Below are 20,081 nucleotides of genomic sequence, written 5' to 3' on the forward strand. Positions count from 1 at the left end.
GATTAACTGTACAGACTGCATCTCTGTTGTTAGTCATTAGCATTAAAACATAAGTAACATGATAGTTAGAATTGGATACTAACCCTCACCTATTGTTTCTCTTCTCGGTACTCAAATGTGGCACTTGGTGCCATGGCCCACCTGCCAAGTTGTTTTGCCTGCCTAAGGTAAAGTCATCCCTGATGGAGGATCGCAGGAATCATGAGAAAGAGGGGTCCTTTCATTGGATTGGCTGGCCCAACACTGTTTCAGCCGTGGAATGGCCAAATGGGGGAGGCAGCTTGATGGATGAGGTCTCCAGGAGTCTAAAATTATCTAAATCTTATTATGTGATATCATCTACTGTTAAATTCTGCTCCGTACTTCTAAACATTTTTTTATTTTTTTATTGAGGATTTGTTCTGTTCTGTGTATTGTATTGTATTGACCCCCTTCTTTTGATACCCACTGCGCGCCCAACCTACCTGGAAAGGGGTCTCTTTTTGAACTGCCTTTCCCAAGGTTTCTTCCATTTTTTCCCTACTAGGTTTTTTTTGGGAGTTTTTCCTTGTCTTCTTAGAGAGTCAAGGCTGGGGGGCTGTCAAGAGGCAGGGCCTGTTAAAGCCCATTGCGGCACTTTCTGTGTGATTTTGGGCTATACAAAAATAAACTGTATTATTGTATTGTATTGTAAACTGTCAAGCATGGCGGTGGAGGGATGATGATTTAGGCTTTTTTTGTAGCCACAGGACCTGGGCACCTTGCAGTCACTGAGTCGACCATGAACTCCCCTGTGTGCCAAAGTATTCTAGAGTCAAATATGAGGCCTTATGTCTGACAGCTAAAACGTGACCAAAATTGGCAACATGACAATGATCCCAAGCACACCACCAAATCTACAACAGAATGGCAGAAAAAGAAAAGAACAAGGTGTTGCAGTGTCCCAGTCAAAGTCTAGACCTCAACCTGATTGAAATACTGTGGCAGCACCTTAAGAGAACTTTACATAAACTAATGCCCACAAACCTCAATGTACTAAAGGAACGTTGTAAAGAAGAGTGGGACAAAATTTCTCCATAACGATGTGAGAGACTAATAAAGTAATACGGGAAATGTTTACTACAAGTTTTTGCTGCTAAAGGTGGTGAAAGGTGGCTAAAGGTATTGAATCATGGGGTGTACTTAGTTTTGCACCTATGGCTTCTCCATTTTGGTTTCATCCTTGTTAAATAAATAATGACAAGGTGGAATCTGTTGTGTGTTTTTACCCCTGAGGTTAGATTTAAATCATTTTAGAACCTGGTAAGGATCATATGTTGTTTTTTATTGTGTCCTGATACATAAAACCATATAACTTTTTCACATGACTGTAAAGTGTTCTAGAGAACAACTATTAATTATTTAACATTTTCATGTAAACGCATGTGAAAAGCAGCAAACCTTGCAGTTGTGACAAGTGCACAGATTGGAACGCCATGATTGTGGCCAGTAAACTGCCGAGCTCTTTGGTGAAAGTCCACCTTCTTTCATCTTCTGTAGTTTGCAGCTGTTGCTGTTACACCCGGCATCATCGTTCACACTCAGTTTTCTTTTACAGTTGCTGTCTCCATTAGTGGTAACCTGCGGACAGAACACAGACCTCAGGGATTCAGATTTTCTCTTCACTAATGTCAATCTTTGGTACTGCTGTGCAATTATAAAATCATTCGTTTTATTTTTTAAGACCACTTCAGTCGCAGTCCTGAGACACTGCTATTGCTGCATGCTTGCAACAGTTACTGTTTGATCACATCCTTCCAAATTCATGGAAAATGTTAAGCTGGGATCTTCCATGGGACCCCTACAAATGCAAAACTACCATCAGAATGCCTGAAGAGAACCCAAGGTTAAATAAACATGGCTGCATCACTGAGTGATATGGGACTGATGACATGACAGGAAGGCCTTTGGAATCATGGAAATAAATACATAAAATAAAGTCAGTCAATTACAGTATGTGATCTGCACTCAATGGAGAATATCAATGTACAGAATGTAACACGAGTCCTTGAAGTGATGCCTAATAGCCTCTTTTACTCTTACCTGTGATAGGTTAATGTTAACTCAGTATATTCACATATGCTGAGAGAACCCAACTAATTTCCAGATCAATCACAGTCATATCCACCAGTCACAATTATTCTCGTCTACTTTGTCAGATGACCAAGATTCTCAAATGTCAAATGATTAATGTGAGATGCACGCAAAACAATGGGTGAAAAAACGTAAACAGGAAAGGATCAAAGACATTTTCTACGACTTCTTTAACTGTCCCAGAAACAAAGCAGTGGTTGGCTCATAAACTGTGGGTTATCATGCTTGTGTGAAATGGGAGCCATAAAAGGGATATTTTATGCTTCCCAAAGTGATTAAGCACCAAGTTTTTTCTCAACTAGAAAAAGAAAACCTCACCTCTTTCTGGGACTCTGTGCTGGTGGAGGCCTCTTCCTGGGCTTCTTCAGTCACTTTGGTTCTGGTCTGCTCTGTCTCAACTTGGCCACCTATGCCATCTTTAAGTAGAGTTGATGATACTGAAAACAAGAAGATGATTAAAAAAAAAATATATTTTTTAAATTATATATACTGTATATATATACTCCCCTGAACCACTCACCCTTGACCAATTATGTGCAAGAGGTTCAATGTCCCTACAAAAAGCTTTCATACCAGTCTCTTATATATTCAGCAGATGCCTTAAGTCAACTTTTAAGAACAGAAAATTTTATGACTATTCCCAATTGGCAAGATAGAAACTGGGCTTTTGGTGTGTAACTTGTACTGCTTTAGCCCAAAGTCCAAACTACCTTGTCTATACAGGAAAAGATAAAGTGGTGCAAAAAAATCACCAAAGTAAAAACCTTCGGAGACTAACCTACCTGCCATGTGTGCTGCATAATACCACAGGAAGGGACATTTGTTCATACATGACACACAAGTCATTTCCTGGAGCTCTGTGCATTCTGCTGAAATGGCACCAAGATGCTGCAAAACAAAATCATGCACAACACAGATCATGTCTAGAAAACAGTTTACCACGTTTTAATTGTAGATCAATAGAAAAGCTTGGAAAAGAGCAGGAGGATATACAAGTCATAGTACCCTGCCATGGAACCAGTCTTCACAAACAACACACTGGATCATTTCATCTGAAACCTGAAACATGGGAATAAAATAAAATAAATACAAACAAATCGGGTAAATCTAAACATGTCCAAAAAGACACTTTATCACAGCTCACTGAACGGGGCAAAACTGAACATGTCAGGATTAAACATCTCCAAGGAAAAATAAGGGCCTTTTCTGGGCTAACCAATACGGCCCACACAGCAAAGTTGTTAATGACAACTAAGGGGAAGCCATAAGCTCATCAAATGTTATGCATTTGTGGCCTGACCAAATGAAAAAGGGCCGTCCAAATGTAAGAAGGTGAATGCCAAAAATTTCAAAAATTGCATTTGCAGAAGCAGGCAGTTTATGTATGGCCTTGGGTCATGTGTAAGTTACACCAGGTCACTGCACAACAGTCTTTTGCATTGTTTATTGAATTGTATTGTATATAGTTTAGTTCAATACTTTCAACCCCCTGCACATTCACACACATAAAGTCACCACCTAAGATGATATGTGTCTACTGTTATTTCATTTTTGTTATAATTTGTCATAAACAAAATACATTTAAAACACATGTAGTAGTATTCACTCATATGAAGAGTCTTACCTCATCCTCTGGATCTGGGTAAGGCCTCTTGCAGGTGCAGTACAATCCAAAAAAGTTCTGATTATATTTATTACTTACATTCACTTTGTCTTTATCCTTCCAAAAAAATAAAAAAAATAAAAGGCAGGCTGATCAGAAGACAATTTCACTAAGTTTATCAAACAGTCAATCATAAGATCAAATATCTTATAACACACTATGTGTACACATTATACAGAACAGTATATGAATTAACATTTACAAATACACTGCCTGGCCAAAAAAAAAGTCGCCACCTGGATTTAACTAAGGAAATAGGTACGAGCCTCCTATTGGATAATTACTGCATGGGAGATTATCTTTCAGCTGGCAACAAGTTATTTAACCCCAACTGGTGCAATGAATTGCTTCTCATTTCTTAAACAACCATGTCGAAAGACACATCTCGTAGTCGTGGAAAAGATGTTAGTCTGTTTGAGAAGGGTCAAATCATTGGCGTGCATCAAGCAGAGAAAACATCTAAGGAGATTGCAGAAACTACTAAAATTGGGTTAAGAACTGTCCAATGCATTATTAAAAACTGGAAGGATAGTGGGGACCCATCGTCTTCGAGGAAGAAATGTGGCCGGAAAAAAATCCTGAATGATCGTGATCGGCGATCACTTAAATGTTTGGTGAACTCAAATCGAAGAAAAACAAAAGTAGAACTCAGGTCTATGTTTAATAGTGAAAGTAAGAGCATTTCCACACACACAATGCGAAGGGAACTCAATGGATCCAAAAATGGATTTTTCTTCCCTGATAGCACGGGCATATTCCAAGATGACAATGCCAGGATTCATCTGGCTCAAATTGTGAAAGAGTGGTTCAGGGAGCATGAGACATCATTTTCACACATGGATTGGCCACCACAGAGTCCAGACCTTAACCCCATTGAGAATCTTTGGGATGTGCTGGAGAAGGCTTTGCAAAGCGGTCAGACTCTACCATCATCAATGCAAGATCTTGGTGAAAAATGAATGCAACACTGGATGGAACTAAATCTTGTGACATTGCAGAAGCTTATCGAAACAATGCCACAGCGAATGCGTGCCATAATCAAAGCTAAAGGCGGTCCAACGAAATATTAGAGTGTGTGACCTTTTTTTTTGGTGGCGACTTTTTTTCTGGCCAAGTAGTGTATATACATACACACACAGACACTGTGATAGACAACCGGGGACCTTGTCCCACCGGGACGCCTGGAAAACGGAAGGACCCGGAGAGGGGCAGTATCTTACCCGGGATGCAAGAGGGCAGCCTCCCTGGATTGCATGGGGGCCATGGAGCTTGGAAGCTCAACCCAGTGGGGGGCCATGACCACTTCCAGGGGGCGCCTGGGTAGTTCCTGGAGCCATGGACTGCAGCACTTCCGCCACACCAGAAAGTGCTGCAGGAACAGGAACCAGGTACACACAGAGTGTATATATACATACTGTACATACACATATATACACATACACATATATATATATATATATATATACACACACACACACACACATATATATACATACACATACATATATCTGTCCATAAATATTTGGACAGAGACGACTTTTTTCTAATTTTGGTTCTGTACATTACCACAATGAATTTTAAATGAAACAACTCAGATGCAGTTGAAGTGCAGACTTTCAGCTTTAATTCAGTGGGGTGAACAAAACGATTGCATAAAAACATGAGGCAACTAAAGCATTTTTTGTAACACAATCCCTTCATTTCAGGGGCTCAAAAGTAATTGGACAAATTAAATAACTGGAAATAAAATGTTCATTTCTAATACTTGGTTGAAAACCCTTTGCTGGCAATGACAGCCTGAAGTCTTGAACTCATGGACATCACCAGATGCTGGGTTTCCTCCTTTTTAATGCTCTGCCAGGCCTTTACTGCAGCGGCTTTCAGTTGCTGTTTGTTTGTGGGCCTTTCTGTCTGAGGTGAAGTGAAATATATGCTCACTTGGGTTAAGATCAGGTGACTGACTTGGCGACTCAAGAATTTTCCACTTCTTTGCTTTAATAAACTCCTGGTATGCTATGGCTGTATGTTTTGGGTCATTGTCCATCGATATCATGAAACGCCGCCCAATCAATTTGACTGCATTAAGCTGGTTTTGAGCAGACAGTATGTCTCTGAACACCTCAGAATTCATTCGGCTGCTTCTGTCCTGTGTAGCATCATCAATAAACACTAGTGTCCCAGTGCCACTGGCAGCCATGCACGCCCAAGCCATCACACTGCCTCCACTGTGTTTTTCAGATGATGTGGTATGCTTTGGATAATAAGCTGTTCCACGCCTTCTCCATACTTTTTTCTTGCCATCATTCTGGTAGAGGTTGATCTTGGTTTCATCTGTCCAAAGAATGTTTTTCCAGAACTGTGCTGGCTTTTTTAGATGTTCTTTAGCCAAGTCCAATCTAGCCTTTCTATTCTTGAGGCTTATGAGTGGCTTTCACCTTGCAGTGCACCCTCTGTATTTACTTTCATGCAGTCTTCTCTTTATGCTAGACTTGGATATCGATACGCCTACCCCCTGGAGAGTGTTGTTCACTTGGTTGGCTGTTGTGAAGGGGTTTCTCTTCACCAAGGAAATGATTCTGCGATCATCCACCACTGTTGTCTTCCGTGGACGTCCAGGTCTTTTTGCGTTGCTGAGTTCACCAGTGCTTGCTTTCTTTCTCAGGATGTACCAAACTGTAGATCTTGCCACTTGTAATATTGTAGCAATTTCTCGGATGGGTTTTTTCTGTTTTCTCAGCATAAGGATGGCTTCTTTCACCTGCATGGAGAGCTCCTTTGACCGCATGTTGTCTGTTCACTGCAAAATCTTCCACATGCAAGCACCACACCTCAAATCAACTCCAGGCCTTTTATCTGCTTAATTGATAATGACATAACGACGGACTTGCCTACACCTGCCCATGAAATAGCCTTTGAGTCAATTGTCCAATTACTTTTGATCCGCTGAAATGAAGGGATTGTGTTCAAAAAATGCTTTAGTTGCCTCACATTTTTATGCAATCGTTTTGTTCACCCCACTGAATTAAAGCTGAAAGTCTGCACTTCAACTGCATCTGAGTTGTTTCATTTAAAATTCATTGTGGTAATGTACAGAACCAAAATTAGAAAAAAGTTGTCTCTGTCCAAATATTTATGGACCTAACTATACATACATACACATACATACATACATACATACATACATACATACATACATACATACATACATACATACATACATACGAGAGAGAGAGAGAATACTCAGTGTTACAGTACATTTTGGAGACTGTCTCACTCAAGTAGGGTGTCTTCAACACTCACCACAGGTTCCACTCAGACAGAAAGAAGCCCTTTAGGGTGTAACATGTTAGGTCACAAAACAGAGATTTCCATCAACATTCTGGATAACTGGTGTGCGCATGAAATGTCAGAGGGGAATTACAGCTGGCTTTTCCAGATGACAAGTTAACATCAAGACAATAAGTCAGAGCTTTAAACATTCAAATGTCTCACTTAGGACAGGTGGGAAGGCCATGTGCCTAAAGATCTGAGGTGCAGAAATACCAGGGTGCTAATGAGGCCAGGCGCAGCACAGCATTCAAGATGATGAACTGAAGTGACTCAAGATGTGGGTCCATCAGTGCTTAGACAGCATTGACAGCAAAGTGTAGGTAAGACTTTAATACAAGAATAAAAGTGATAAAAAGGTGAACTAGAGAGGACTACTCTTCTAGTGATATGTGAAAGAGAGCAAGATGGTGAGTGAGCCCAATGGACACACAGCAAGTGTGTAAACAGCACTTTTGCTATTTTCTGTTTACTCTACACCAACCCATAAACCATCCCCTTATTATTTTGTATAAAGCTGGTCTGAAATAGTTCTGTTCTCTACTGTGGACAACAAAGTTTGAGGTTTCCGTTACAAGAAACACAAAAATACTCACAGGAAACAACTTGCATTCAAAGCCATTGAATTTACTGTTACCACAATCACACCGAAAGTTCCTGAAAGAAACAAAAACAAAATAAACCATTAGTAGATCATGAGCATTTAATGAGGTTAAAGACCAAAGGGGATGAGCAGAAAGTCCCATCCCAAATGAGTGCAGTAGCAGTTCCTTTATATAAAGTCATAATGTGACACAGTGAGTCATTTGGAAATGACTAAAAAAAAAAAGTATACATGCACTACTGGTCAAAAGACTGGCAGAGGTTAAAAACAAAAAAATGTGAAAAGTAAGGTAACTCAGAGGTTTACGAGAAAGCCTTCTTCAGGCAATGAGTAATGCATTCACAACTTTTTTTCTGGCAATGGAAGTTAATGAACCCTTGAAAGTAGATGCAAGCAATTTCTACAGGTATCCCAACTTGTGTGGATTCCTTACAAACACCTTAGAAAACCGGTGTGTGAACAAACTGTGTGTCACCCAACACCCCCACCCCCAAACCTTATTTCAACAATATCACACTTCATATTGTTATGAATTTGGTGAAGAAAAAAAAAAAGAAAAGGCATAATCAAAGGAAGGCAGACGGACTATAATAACTCCTAAAAGTGCAGATCTTTCCTTTAGAGAAATTGCAAAGAAAGCCAAGGTGTCAGCAAGTCCAGTGTCCCATACCATCAAAAAAAAAAAACAACATGGACACTGGAGGAAATTCTGACAAGAATAGGTCTGGGAGATCCAAAGCCACAACAGAACCAGTAGACATGTTTCTGAAAGTTAATAGCTTGGGTAAGAAGGGCCTCACAGGATAACAGCCTTGCAGTTGATTTACAGCAGTGCTAAAATTTTGATTTCTGTACTGATACCAGCTTTCGGACCTCAGTAGCCATACCAAAACTTTCAAATCCAAATCAAATAACAGATTAACTCCAACATTTCCCCGTCCTACTCCAGCTTGCCTGATCCATTACCCAATTCCGCCAAACTACTGTACATACCTGCTTCCCACTTGGAACTTTGGAATCATCAGATGGAAAGATTCTGTCATTGGAATGGAGTGCATGGCTAGTTGGCCTAGGTCTCCATTACTCTGACTGTATCTGACTTATCTTTGACTTCCTCTCTTACAACTGACCATGGATTTCTTCACCCAAATGCTTTTTCTTCAAGGATGCTATGAACAGAGTTTGTGGTTTTCCTTTCCTCCATTGTCAACTGGTCAGAATTCAACAATTTATAAAATATATGGAAACCAACAATATCTGTCCATTAATTGTTTTCTGCGTATTATAAGAAATATGTCTTTATATGTAATAATTCTGTATTTAGTAATTTGCAGAATCTATATTTGCTTTTTACCTGAGAAGCTGCCACAGCACTCTGTGCCTGCACAAATTCAAATTGAATTCAACATTCACATATTCCTCTAAATGAGACCTACCCCAACATCTACTAATCCAAATTCTTTCTACGAAGCACAGATGCAAAGTCATTTGTTAAAACCCCATTTTAATTTCAAAATTGCATTGAAAGTATAGGCCATGCTATGCCTGGAGGGCTGCCATATGACAGATGTGATGGCTGATGTGCGCAGCCCTGTATTCGAGACATACCTTTACGTCACCTTGACTGATCTCTGTGCCCGATTTTACATCGTCATTGAGTTATCAGTCTTAAATAAAGTCTAAATATTAAAGGTCTTCCCTTTTCTCTCTGGTATCAGGCACTGAAACATGGCACCACCGCACCTTCTCATGTCCTGTGCTATACGACTAAGTAGTGGCCTTATATGTGTACTCTACTGCACAGTAACAGGACATGTTTATGTCAGTGTAATTTCTCTACTTTCAATCATTTTGTTCAAATGCTTTCCTATATTGTTCCTTTGGGAGCAGCCGTTGTGAAGTGCCGAGATCTTTTATTAATATACATGAGGCAAAACAAAAATTCAACAAGAAGTTGCATTCATAATTATAAACAACAAATCAATGGTCAAAAACAATACACAAAAATGAAGCAACTAAACAAAGTAGGTGTAGAGGTTTTCCTTTGGCCTTTTAATACACTGAAGGTTTTTAGGTAAACTTTTTTTTTTTTTATTATTATTAACAGAAATAATCAACAATATTACTGCACGCAATTTTGATGGCTCCCTAATGCCAGAGTGTACATTGGACCATCAGCTTACAAACAGTATGTCAATTATGCCTACCTGCTAACAGTCACGGGGCTAAAGTATGAGGACGTGTTTGATTATTAGATGCAAGTGAGGTCCTCTTTGAACTTTGTGGTAGTGGGCGCACCAACATTGTCCTAACTACAGAGTCCAGTGACACAACGACTCGTGCATGCTAAGCACAATACAAGATGCAATTACAACCCATAAACCTAATGTGTACAGACACGGCAGTGTTTTCTTGATCCGAGAGCACCTGTGATGGAGCGGGTCGGCTCCTTGCTCCCTCTTCCTCTTGAACCCAATACCATCAGTACCGTAACCGAGAAGAGTGTGGCTGATGGGAACAAAACACACATGAAGCAAGGGGATGATGTAAAAATGAATCAGTGCTTTTATTAAAAAACAAGTCGAAACAAGTTTTCAAAAAAATGCAGTGCTCCCATATCCATAATAAATAAATAATCCTTAAAAAGGTGTATCTGTGGAGGTTAAAATCAGAATAATTAAATCCACTAAAAATGAGTTTGAAATAGCTGGCAGGAAACCGTCTTTACTAAGAAGCCCGGTGCTTTCTTTCTCACTGGTGGCTCCTCTGCTTATCCCATACGGACCAAGCAGCTGAGGAGTCGCCCTACTGATACATGTAGCTGAATTTCAGCAAGTACGGGTCCCTGCCGTTCCTTAGCTATGGCATGGCTCCCTAACTGGACCTAGGTTTGGGACCCCAACGCCCATGGCGCTCACGTTGGAGGTCTCCTCCCAAGCCTCCACGACACCCGCTGCCTGCCTGGTTTTCACGGCGAGTTGCTTCTCTTAGTGCATATCACTCTGGCTCCATGAGTTACTCAGCCAGAGTGATCACTCCTTCAGTCCCCTGGGCCTCTGCCTCTCGCACCACTCAAGGGGCTCTCTTTCCCAGCTGCTTGCCTTCTCTCCCTTGAGCCTGCTCCCTTTCCTTAGCTCACTCACACCGGCTCATTCCGCTTCCTGCCTTCTCTCTTTTGCCTCCATCTTTACTTGTTTTCTTGATTCTCCTCTACTCACGCTCCCCCTTTTAAAATGGGGAAGTGGTACAGCTGTGTTGACTAGCAGCTCCCAGTGCCAATTAGGGTCATGGACGATCCTACACCTGTGCATTAAGTGCAGGTCCGTCCACTCCCAGGGACCACTTGCCATGCTACCACGCTGCCCCACACGAAGGAGCGAATGCAGCGATTATTAATTTAAAATGCCAAACAGCCGCAGACCTCACTTTACCACAGCACCCATCTATAAAACAGGCTGACTAATTTGCACAGTATTTTTCCATTGCTGTAGAACACGGAGATGACAACTTGTCAGAAAGCCAATTGTTTTATTTGCAACTACCACAGGTGCTCCTGACACTGCAAAATTAATACGTGATAAGACATTTAGGGCAAATTTGTGAGAGGATGTCAAAGAGCAAAGGCACTTGAGCACTAAAGATAATCTTTTGGTGTAAATTGTTGTTAAAAATTGGTCACACAACTGGTAGAAAACCTATTTTGAAAAACAAATATTTTAATTATATAATTGTAACAATGTTATAATGATAAACTGATACTATAGAACAAGCTGTATCACTTTTAGTCTCAGTTTTCATCGTTTTCTATAATCTATCATACAGTCATATGAAAAAGTTTGGGAACCCCTCTCAGCCTGCATAATAATTGACTCTCCTTTCAACAAAAAAAGATAACAGTGGTATGTCTTTCATTTCCTAGGAACATCTGAGCACTGGGGTGTTTTCCGAACAAAGATTTTTAGGGAAGCAGTATTTAGTTGTGTGAAATTAAATCAAATGTGAAAAACTGGCTGTGCAAAAATTTGGCTCCCCTTGTAATTTTGCTGATTTGAATGCCTGTCACTGCTCAATGCTGATTACTTACAACACCAAATTGTTTGGATTAGCTCGTTAATCCTTGAACTTCATAGACAGGTATATCCACTCATGAGATATAAAGGTATTTAAGGTGGTCAATTGCAAGTTGTGCTTCCCTTTGACTCTCCTCTGAAGAGTGACAGCATGGGACCCTCAAAGCAACTCTCAAAAGATCAGAAAACAGATTGTTGAGTCTCCTGGTTTAGGGGAAGGCTACAAAAAGCCATCTCAGAGGTTTAAACTGTCAGTTTCAACTGTAAGACATGGAATCAGGAAATGGAAGGCCACAGGCACAGTTGCTGTTAAAACCAGCAGGTCTGGCAGGCCAAGAAAAATACAGGAGCGGCATATGTGCAGGATTGTGAGAATGGTTACAGACAACCCACAGATCACCTCCAAAGACCTGCAAGAACATCTTGCTGCAGATGGTGTATCAGTACATCATTCTACAATTCAGCACAATTTGCACAAGGAACATCTGTATGGCAGGGTGATGAGAAAGAAGCTCTTTCTGCACTCACGCCTCAAACAGAGTCGCTTGTTGTATGCAAATGCTCACTTAGATAAGCCAGATTCATTTTAGAACAAAGTGCTTTGGACTGATGAGACAAAAATGGAGTTATTTGGTCATAACAAAAAGCACTTTGCATGGCAGAAAAAGAACACCACATTCCAAAAAAAAAAACACCCGCTACGTACTGTCAAATTTGGTGGAGGTTCCATCATGCTGTGGGGCTGTGTGGCTAGTTCAGGGACTGGGGCCCTTGTTAAAGTCGAGGGTCGGATGAATTCAACCCAATATCAACAAATTCTTCAGGATAATGTTCAAGCATAAGTCACAAAGTTGAAGTTACGCACGGGTTGGATATTCCAACAAGATAATGACCTAAAACACAGTTCAAAATCTACAAAGGCATTCATGCAGAGGGAGAAATACAATGTTCTGGAATGGCCGTCACAGTCCCCTGACTTGAAAATCTATGGGATGATTTGAAGCAGGCTGTCCATGCTCGGCAGCCATCAAATTGAACTGAACTGGAGAGATTTTTGTATGGAAGAATGGTCAAAAATACCTCCATCCAGAAACCAAACACTCATCAAAGGCTATAGGAGAACAGCGTCTAGAGGCGGTTATATTTGCTAAAGGAGGTTCAACTAAATATTGATGTCATATCTCTGTTGGGGTGCCCAAATTTATGCACCTGTCTAATTTTGTTATGATGCATATTGCATATTTTCTGTTAATCCAATAAACGTAATGTCACTGCTGAAATGCTACTGTTTCCATAAGGCATGTCATATATTAAAAGGACGTTGCTACCTTGAAAGCTCAGCCAATGATAAACAAAAATCCAAAGAATTAAGAGGGGTTCCCAAACTTTTTCATATGACTGTATGAACCTAATCCCAAAAGTTTTTGGTGCCAGAAACAATGCACAAGAACACTTCACATGATGTTCACCACCCTTGAATCAGTCATCCCAAATCTCTCCTTCCCTGCGGGGCTCTCACTTCTGCCATCAAGTGCTCAAACTCTTTTGGGTGACAGGTGGGGACTTTGATCGGGGCAGTACACCTGTCACATCATAACACAGATATCCCAACGTGAGGTCATTTCCTGTGCAGCAGAAGGGCAAATGTTCTCTTTGCTGGAATGTACTGCCCGGCACACACTACGTGTCTACAGTTTTTGTGTGGAACCCATGCTAAATTACAACTGAAATCCTTTCTGTGTTCGTCTTCAAGCCTACCAAAAAAAAAAAAAAAACTGACATGCAGCTTAGAAAAAAAAGTGAAAATTGTGTAAGGAGCAGGACAGCTCAACTGGATAGCAGGATATACGTACATATTCTAATATAGTGAAGGTCTGTATTCCGGCCAGCTGGGTTACCATGGCAGAAAGGAATAGAAGCCTTTCAAAAACATGCCTCTAATGTGGTGGGGTGCAAGATTTAGAGAGTATAGTAATGTAATACAGCATACTTTAACAGATATTACTGTAGATTATCTGATTACTGTAATTCCCTCTTCATCAACCTCCCTGCAAAATCTATACAGAAGCTACAGTACATTCAGAACTCTGCAGCCAGAGTCCTCACCCACACAAGGCGTTCTGCTCACATCTCCCTTGTTCTCTCCCAACTTCACTGGTTACCATGTCTATCAAGGATTAAATTCAAGATTCTGCTTCTAACCTTCAAAGCCCTACATAACCTTGCCCCACTCTACCTTACTCAGCTCCTAGCTCTGTACACTACTTGTCGCTCTCTCAGGTCCTCGAGCAGTAATCTCCACGTACCAGACTCTCCACCCTGGGAGACAGGTACTTCAGTATTATGGCCCCTCAACTCTGGAACCCTCTTCCTCAGTCTCTCCGAGATTGCTCCTCTTTCTCCACCTTTAAATCTCAACTCAAAACTTTCCTCTTTTACGAACTTGTGTCTTCTGTGTACATTTTTTTTTTTTAGCTTTGTATGTAAAGCGACCTGGAGTTTGTGAAAGGTGCTCTATAAATTCAACTTATTATTATTACTATTAGATATGCGCAGGCTATTATTCAGGTCTCCAGGGTTGTGACGATAGATTGGTGGGCTGTTATACCAGCCTTTCGGGTATATACCACTATGTGGCTGGCCCAAAATCTGGCCTGCTAGGTTCAAAGTGTCAACCAGCAACAGTCTCACGGTATAGTATGGGTTTGTAACCACAGGGAATTGAGAAAAATACTGAATCTTACACAAAGAGGAGTAGAAAGAACCATTAAGAATAACCTTTTAAAAAGTAAAAGCTTATGTTAAATTGGAATGGGAAAGTACAAGGCTGCCCTGTCAACATAGAAGCCATTTCAAGTACCTTTACTGTAGCATCCTGTGATGGCACTCTAGACTACTCATCAAACACAGTCATTGACCTTCCCTTGGCATCAGCTAAATGTAAAGTAACAGCTTCCTTATGTCTGTAGACACTTCACTTCTTCTTTCATTTTTTTGTTTCAGTCTGCCTGACTGGTCTGTAAAGCATTTAATAATGAAATTCACTTTCAGCTCAAATCTTATCCCCGTGCCAGTGCTACTTCATGGCACCATAGATTGCTCCACTAACGCTGCAGCCCATGACAGACTAAGTGACCTTGTAAGTATTAGGTATTTTTGGGTACACTGTATTAATCCCTGATGGGAATTTGCATGACCTCTGGAAGGCTGAGTGCAGGGTCTGCGATACTACAGCATCCCTGGAGCAATTTTCAGGTTAAGGGCATTGCTCAAAGGCCCAAAGGAGTAAGATCCCTTCTGGCAGTAATGGGGTTTGAAGTCTGTGACAGGCAGTGCTGCTTACCTTTTGGTGTACAGCTCAAACAGGTCGTGGCCCTCATGACATTTGTAACTGCAGGCAAGACATATTCCGGCTGGCTCACTGCCCTTGGGTGTGCAGGTGTTGCAGGCATACAGCGCTTGTCTTTTAACGTAGCCCTAATTGCGAGAAGAAAAAACAGAGTTACAGGTCCAGTGGATTCAGACAGCAAACATAGCTTCTTAAAAGCTTCAAACCATCCTCGATATGTACATCATTTCTGGGCGTGTAGTTATCCATTCAGGCAGTTTTTAAAATGAGCAACAGGACACAAAAAAACAAACACACATATGTTGTGCAGAGCTGCACACACATCCACCAAACTCAGAAGGCTGAAGTATATTTGTTATGAGAAAAGGAACTGGATGGCAGACATGGAATGGACATATGAGAGGTTGTCATCGGTGAAGCTCTGTAAGAAGGGTGCAACAGTGGGCAGCCAGCTTTATTAATATGAATGGGAAAGACACATTTTTAGGTGACACCACAACAATCAAAACAGATCAAACACAATGCAGAAAGGTGAAAAATCCAAAGAGGATAAATACAGCTCAACATAAATAAAAGATGGGCAAGGCTTATGGACAAGGAAAGCCTAAAAAAGACTTTGGGATTAGGATGACACAAGGCTGCTATCCACCAGTCCACTAAAAAGGTGACAAACACCTCACAACACATCAACAACATACATTCACAAATGACATGGCAAAAAATGACCACACAGAAGAAGCAAATGCAGTTGTTGCCAAAAAGCAGAGGAGGCAAGTGCACCAACTGACTGAACAACACATCCTTGGGGAACTGGAGCCCAAATCACTGAAACTGATGCAAAATTCTACTCAATCCAAACAGTGAAAACTCCAGTTACAAAAACAGCAGACATCAGGAGACATGTTAAATTTTACAGCAGTACCACAAATAAGACACCTGTGGAGCTGACCATGACACGCGAGAGTGGCACATCACAAGATTAAATATACTGTTGCAGCATCACTGATAGCTCTCATGTCTGTGGCACAAAAACATAATAAATATTTCTGACCTCCCATCTCACAACCTAATAAACATTTAAACTGAGAAGTCTGACAGCAAAAACACATCTAAGAAAGGGGGAGACAAAGAAATGTACAGCACCTCACTGTGATTGGGACTGCCGGGTCATACATTTTCTCTCTTTTTTAATTTTTCCCTGAAGACAAACATCCAACAGTAATGGGCGGCATAGTCGCCTCACAGTAAGGCATCCTGGGTTCTCCTCGTGTTTGCGTGGGTTTCCTCCCACAGTCCAAAGATGTGCCACTTAGGTGGACTGGACATGCTAAAATTTGCCAGTCTGCGTTTGCCCTGTGATGGACTGGTGCCCCCATCCAGTGGTTGTTCCTGCCTTGCACCTTATGCTTGCTGGGATAGGCTCCAGCCCCCCACGACCCTACTTAGGATTGAGTGAGCTAGAAAAATTGTATGGCATCTAACAGTAATAAAGCCTTCACATATTACTGACATACTATATGGCATTTTATAAAATGCATACAGTACAGTAATCCATGATATCTTAGAATAATAGCAGATGCCCCCCCCCCCCCCCAAAAAAGGGCACAACGGTCTAATACTTTAACTTTGTGCCATTCCAGTTTTCTTTAACAGGCTATTTAGACAAGTCTTGAAATAAAAGCCATCATTTCACCGGATGTGTTGTGAATAGAGAAGAAGCACACTTTAGCCATACTGGTGTCAATTCAGGAAAATTTCAAAAGGATTAAAGGCACAGACTGGGGGACTCTTTTAGGGTCTTGTCTGGAATGCAGCTGCTTGCGCTAACAAATGACAAATCTATCTATAGGTTCGCACAGCCACGACTGACGTCCAGAAAACTCTAACCCTTTACCTCCGGATACGAGCATTTCTCAGGGTCGCTGCCCCCTAGCACAGCGCACGCCTCATCCTCCAAAGCTTCATCTTCCTCCAGAACATCAACCAGGGAAAGAACTGCCTCATCTCCGTCGTTTGCCGCCATCCTTAAAAGTGAGCCTGGAATGAGGAGGAAAAAAAAGCGCAACAATATGCGTTATTAGTTCCGGGGCAGAATGTAACGCGGGAGGAGATGGGCGGGATTTCTAAGTGGCGCTGCGCTGTGCGGAGGGAGGACGTGTACTCGCGTTTTCTGGCCAGACATCACTTCTGCATCTTGCCCGTTATTTATCAACGTGTAAGCTCAAAGTACTGTGATAAAACCCAGCAGCGCCTGTTTGGACTGACCTCGTTTGAGATGACTTGTTGACAGCGTGTGAATCAACAGACAACAGTGTGGTCAGATGGAATGTTTAGACGTTGTGGTTTCCCCGCGCCATTTACTTTGTCTGATATAAGACAGATGGGGGTGTGGCCCGTCCGTCACTGACAAATGGGCGCGGTAATATGCTAATGAGTACAGGCTACGGAAGGCTCAAGTAGACATGTGTGGGCGTTCCATACTTGTTACTGACAAATGGGCGTGGCTGTATACTAATAACTCAGGTCCACAGAACGCTTAACTAGGACTTTGGGGGGCGAAACCTGCTTCGCAATGACAAGGTGGTGAGTCCTTGTTCTAATAAGCCAAGTCGTAAGTTCTAATGTGCCATTTTTAACAGGCTGGCTCTTTGATAAAGATAAATTGTGTCGCATACGTAGCTCCGCCGTGCGGTATCAAAGTGCACCAAGCTCCTCCACTCTTCGATTGTTTTATATGTCTTACGAGCACGCACAAGACGGATTTACTAATACTGTATGCTTATCCCACCCCGCCGTTTGGTAGCTTGATTAAGAAGCTGTGTCCCGGCTTGAGGCTTTGAGAATCTGGTCACCAAAGTTTTACCCCAAAAACACGTAAAAAGAAGGAGATAAAACCGATACGATATCACATCTTCAGCAAATATTACACTCCGGGGGGTTTCTGATCTGAAGATCTGCACGTTGGACCGCTTTTACTCTATGACAAAAAATATTTCAGCGTGGCCCTCTCGGATATTATAAGATGGTTGTCATTAGCGCTATTTCGTGGACCTGAATTCGACTGACTGCAATTGTGGAGTTTGGTTGTTTCTCCAATGTCCTCCGTTATTCTTTCACAGGCCAAGGTTTTAGGTAACTCAGGGTGAGGGCGTGTGCACCAGTGTGCCCCTATGATGGACTGGCATCCCTGTGGTAAAACTGACAGCCGCTGAAAGTGGATGAATGGGAGACCAGAACTTCCAGAACATGGTGTGCCAGACAGTCACCTTGTCTTTTGTGCAGTACTGGATGGTCATCGTTAGAGACTCAACAAAGTTTCTGCCAGGTAAGATGGAGCAGTGCTTGAATAGGAACCAAATTACTGGTGGGAAATACTTACGGTGATACAATAACATTTGACTGAAGAACAAGAGGGTGGCCATGAAACTTTGAGTGTAAAGTAAGAAATGGTGACTGTACTCTGGGCAGGTCCTCTGTGAAACTTCAAGCACCACAATATAGTAACATTTAATCGAATAACCGGGCCAGGGACAGGTACACACTAAGAAAAGGTTGCCAGTACGCTAGGCAGAAACTAGAAGAGGCGAGTGCCAGTCCAGTTCAGACACTTGAAGGGGACTGTCAGGAACAAAACATTCTTAAATTGCCCAACTGACCAGAACATCAGGGTCCATAGGTGTTAACAAACCTTGGACAGGATGCTAGTCCAGTGCAATAAACTTGCATCCCCAATATACAATTCAGCCTGTCATAATTTTTCTTGCATTTCCTTTTGTCCTTGGCTAATGGAAAAAATCCAGATGAGAAGGCAGTCTGAAACTCTCACGTGGGTGAACATTGCCAGGCCCTTCCTTTTTGTTTTGTCATCATTGTCAACACTTGACCAAACACGGCCACCACCTCCTGGGAATACCAATTGGATGTTGCCAGTCTTTTTCTGTCTCAGGTTGATCACATGATGTTTGACCCCTGCCAGTACACCAAAACACCCCAACTTGACAGTAACTCCATTCTGCCTATAAGATGTCCTTGGGAATTTACAAATGACATGGCTTCTTTTGAGTTCTCTTTTTCTGTCATGAAGTGAACATGTCCTTTATTATGCTTGCATGACTGAAACAGAAGATACAAGCATAAATATTAAATGGCACCGCTTCATTCATAGACTTTCCAAGCCAGCTCATGGCAGTGGGCATAAAGCAAGTCTGAAAGGCAGAGTATCACCACACAAATCTGGCCACTTTAAAGTGGTCAGTCAATGAGATGCATACATGCCATAGGGCAGGGGTGCCCACACTTTTTCGGCTTGCGAGCTACTTTTAAAATGACTAGGTCGAAATGATCTACTTACATTAAAAATGCTGTGTGTGTATATATATATATATATATAAATATATATACATATATACTGTATATATATTCACATATATATACTGTATATATATTTACATATATATACTGTATATATATATATACTGTATATATATATATATATATATATATATATATACTGAGTATACTTTAGATAGATAGATAGATAGATAGATAGATAGATAGATAGATAGATAGATAGATAGATAGATAGATACTTTATTAATCCCAATTGCCTGAAGAAGGGGCCTGAGTTGCCTCGAAAGCTTGCATATTGTAATCTTTCTAGTTAGCCAATAAAAGGTGTCATTTTGCTTGGCTTTTCTCTCTAATCCCAAGGGGAAATTCACATTCTCCAGCAGCACCTTACTGATACAAAAAAACAATATTAAATTAAAGATTGATAATAATGCAGATAAAAACAGACGATAACTTTGTATAATGTTAAATGTTAACGTTTACCCCCCCGGGTGGAATTGAAGAGTCGCATAGTTTGGGGGAGGAACGATCTCCTCAGTCTGTCAGTGGAGTAGGACAGTGACAGCAGTCTGTCGCTGAAGCTGCTCCTCTGTCTGGAGATGATAC

General features: G+C 41.3%; 1 protein-coding gene across 1 annotated transcript in view; it reads right to left on the bottom strand.

The window, feature by feature from the left end:
- The window catches only part of ubr7 (ubiquitin protein ligase E3 component n-recognin 7), a 28,714-nt gene extending 11,497 nt beyond the window's left edge, over nucleotides 1–17,217 (bottom strand). The window contains exons 1-8 of the mRNA XM_028821357.2: nucleotides 17,020–17,217; nucleotides 15,120–15,253; nucleotides 7,699–7,759; nucleotides 3,737–3,832; nucleotides 3,118–3,171; nucleotides 2,895–3,000; nucleotides 2,431–2,549; nucleotides 1,420–1,599 (exon numbers count right to left, since the gene is read on the bottom strand). Of these exons, the coding sequence (XP_028677190.1) occupies nucleotides 1,420–1,599; nucleotides 2,431–2,549; nucleotides 2,895–3,000; nucleotides 3,118–3,171; nucleotides 3,737–3,832; nucleotides 7,699–7,759; nucleotides 15,120–15,253; nucleotides 17,020–17,148 (879 nt within the window). The 5' untranslated portion in view covers nucleotides 17,149–17,217. The remainder of the gene's footprint in view (nucleotides 1–1,419; nucleotides 1,600–2,430; nucleotides 2,550–2,894; nucleotides 3,001–3,117; nucleotides 3,172–3,736; nucleotides 3,833–7,698; nucleotides 7,760–15,119; nucleotides 15,254–17,019) is intronic.
- Nucleotides 17,218–20,081: the final 2,864 nt, after the last annotated feature.

The sequence above is a fragment of the Erpetoichthys calabaricus genome, chromosome 16 (assembly GCF_900747795.2).
Source record: "Erpetoichthys calabaricus chromosome 16, fErpCal1.3, whole genome shotgun sequence".
In the NCBI taxonomy this organism is placed as follows: Eukaryota; Metazoa; Chordata; class Cladistia; order Polypteriformes; family Polypteridae; genus Erpetoichthys; species Erpetoichthys calabaricus.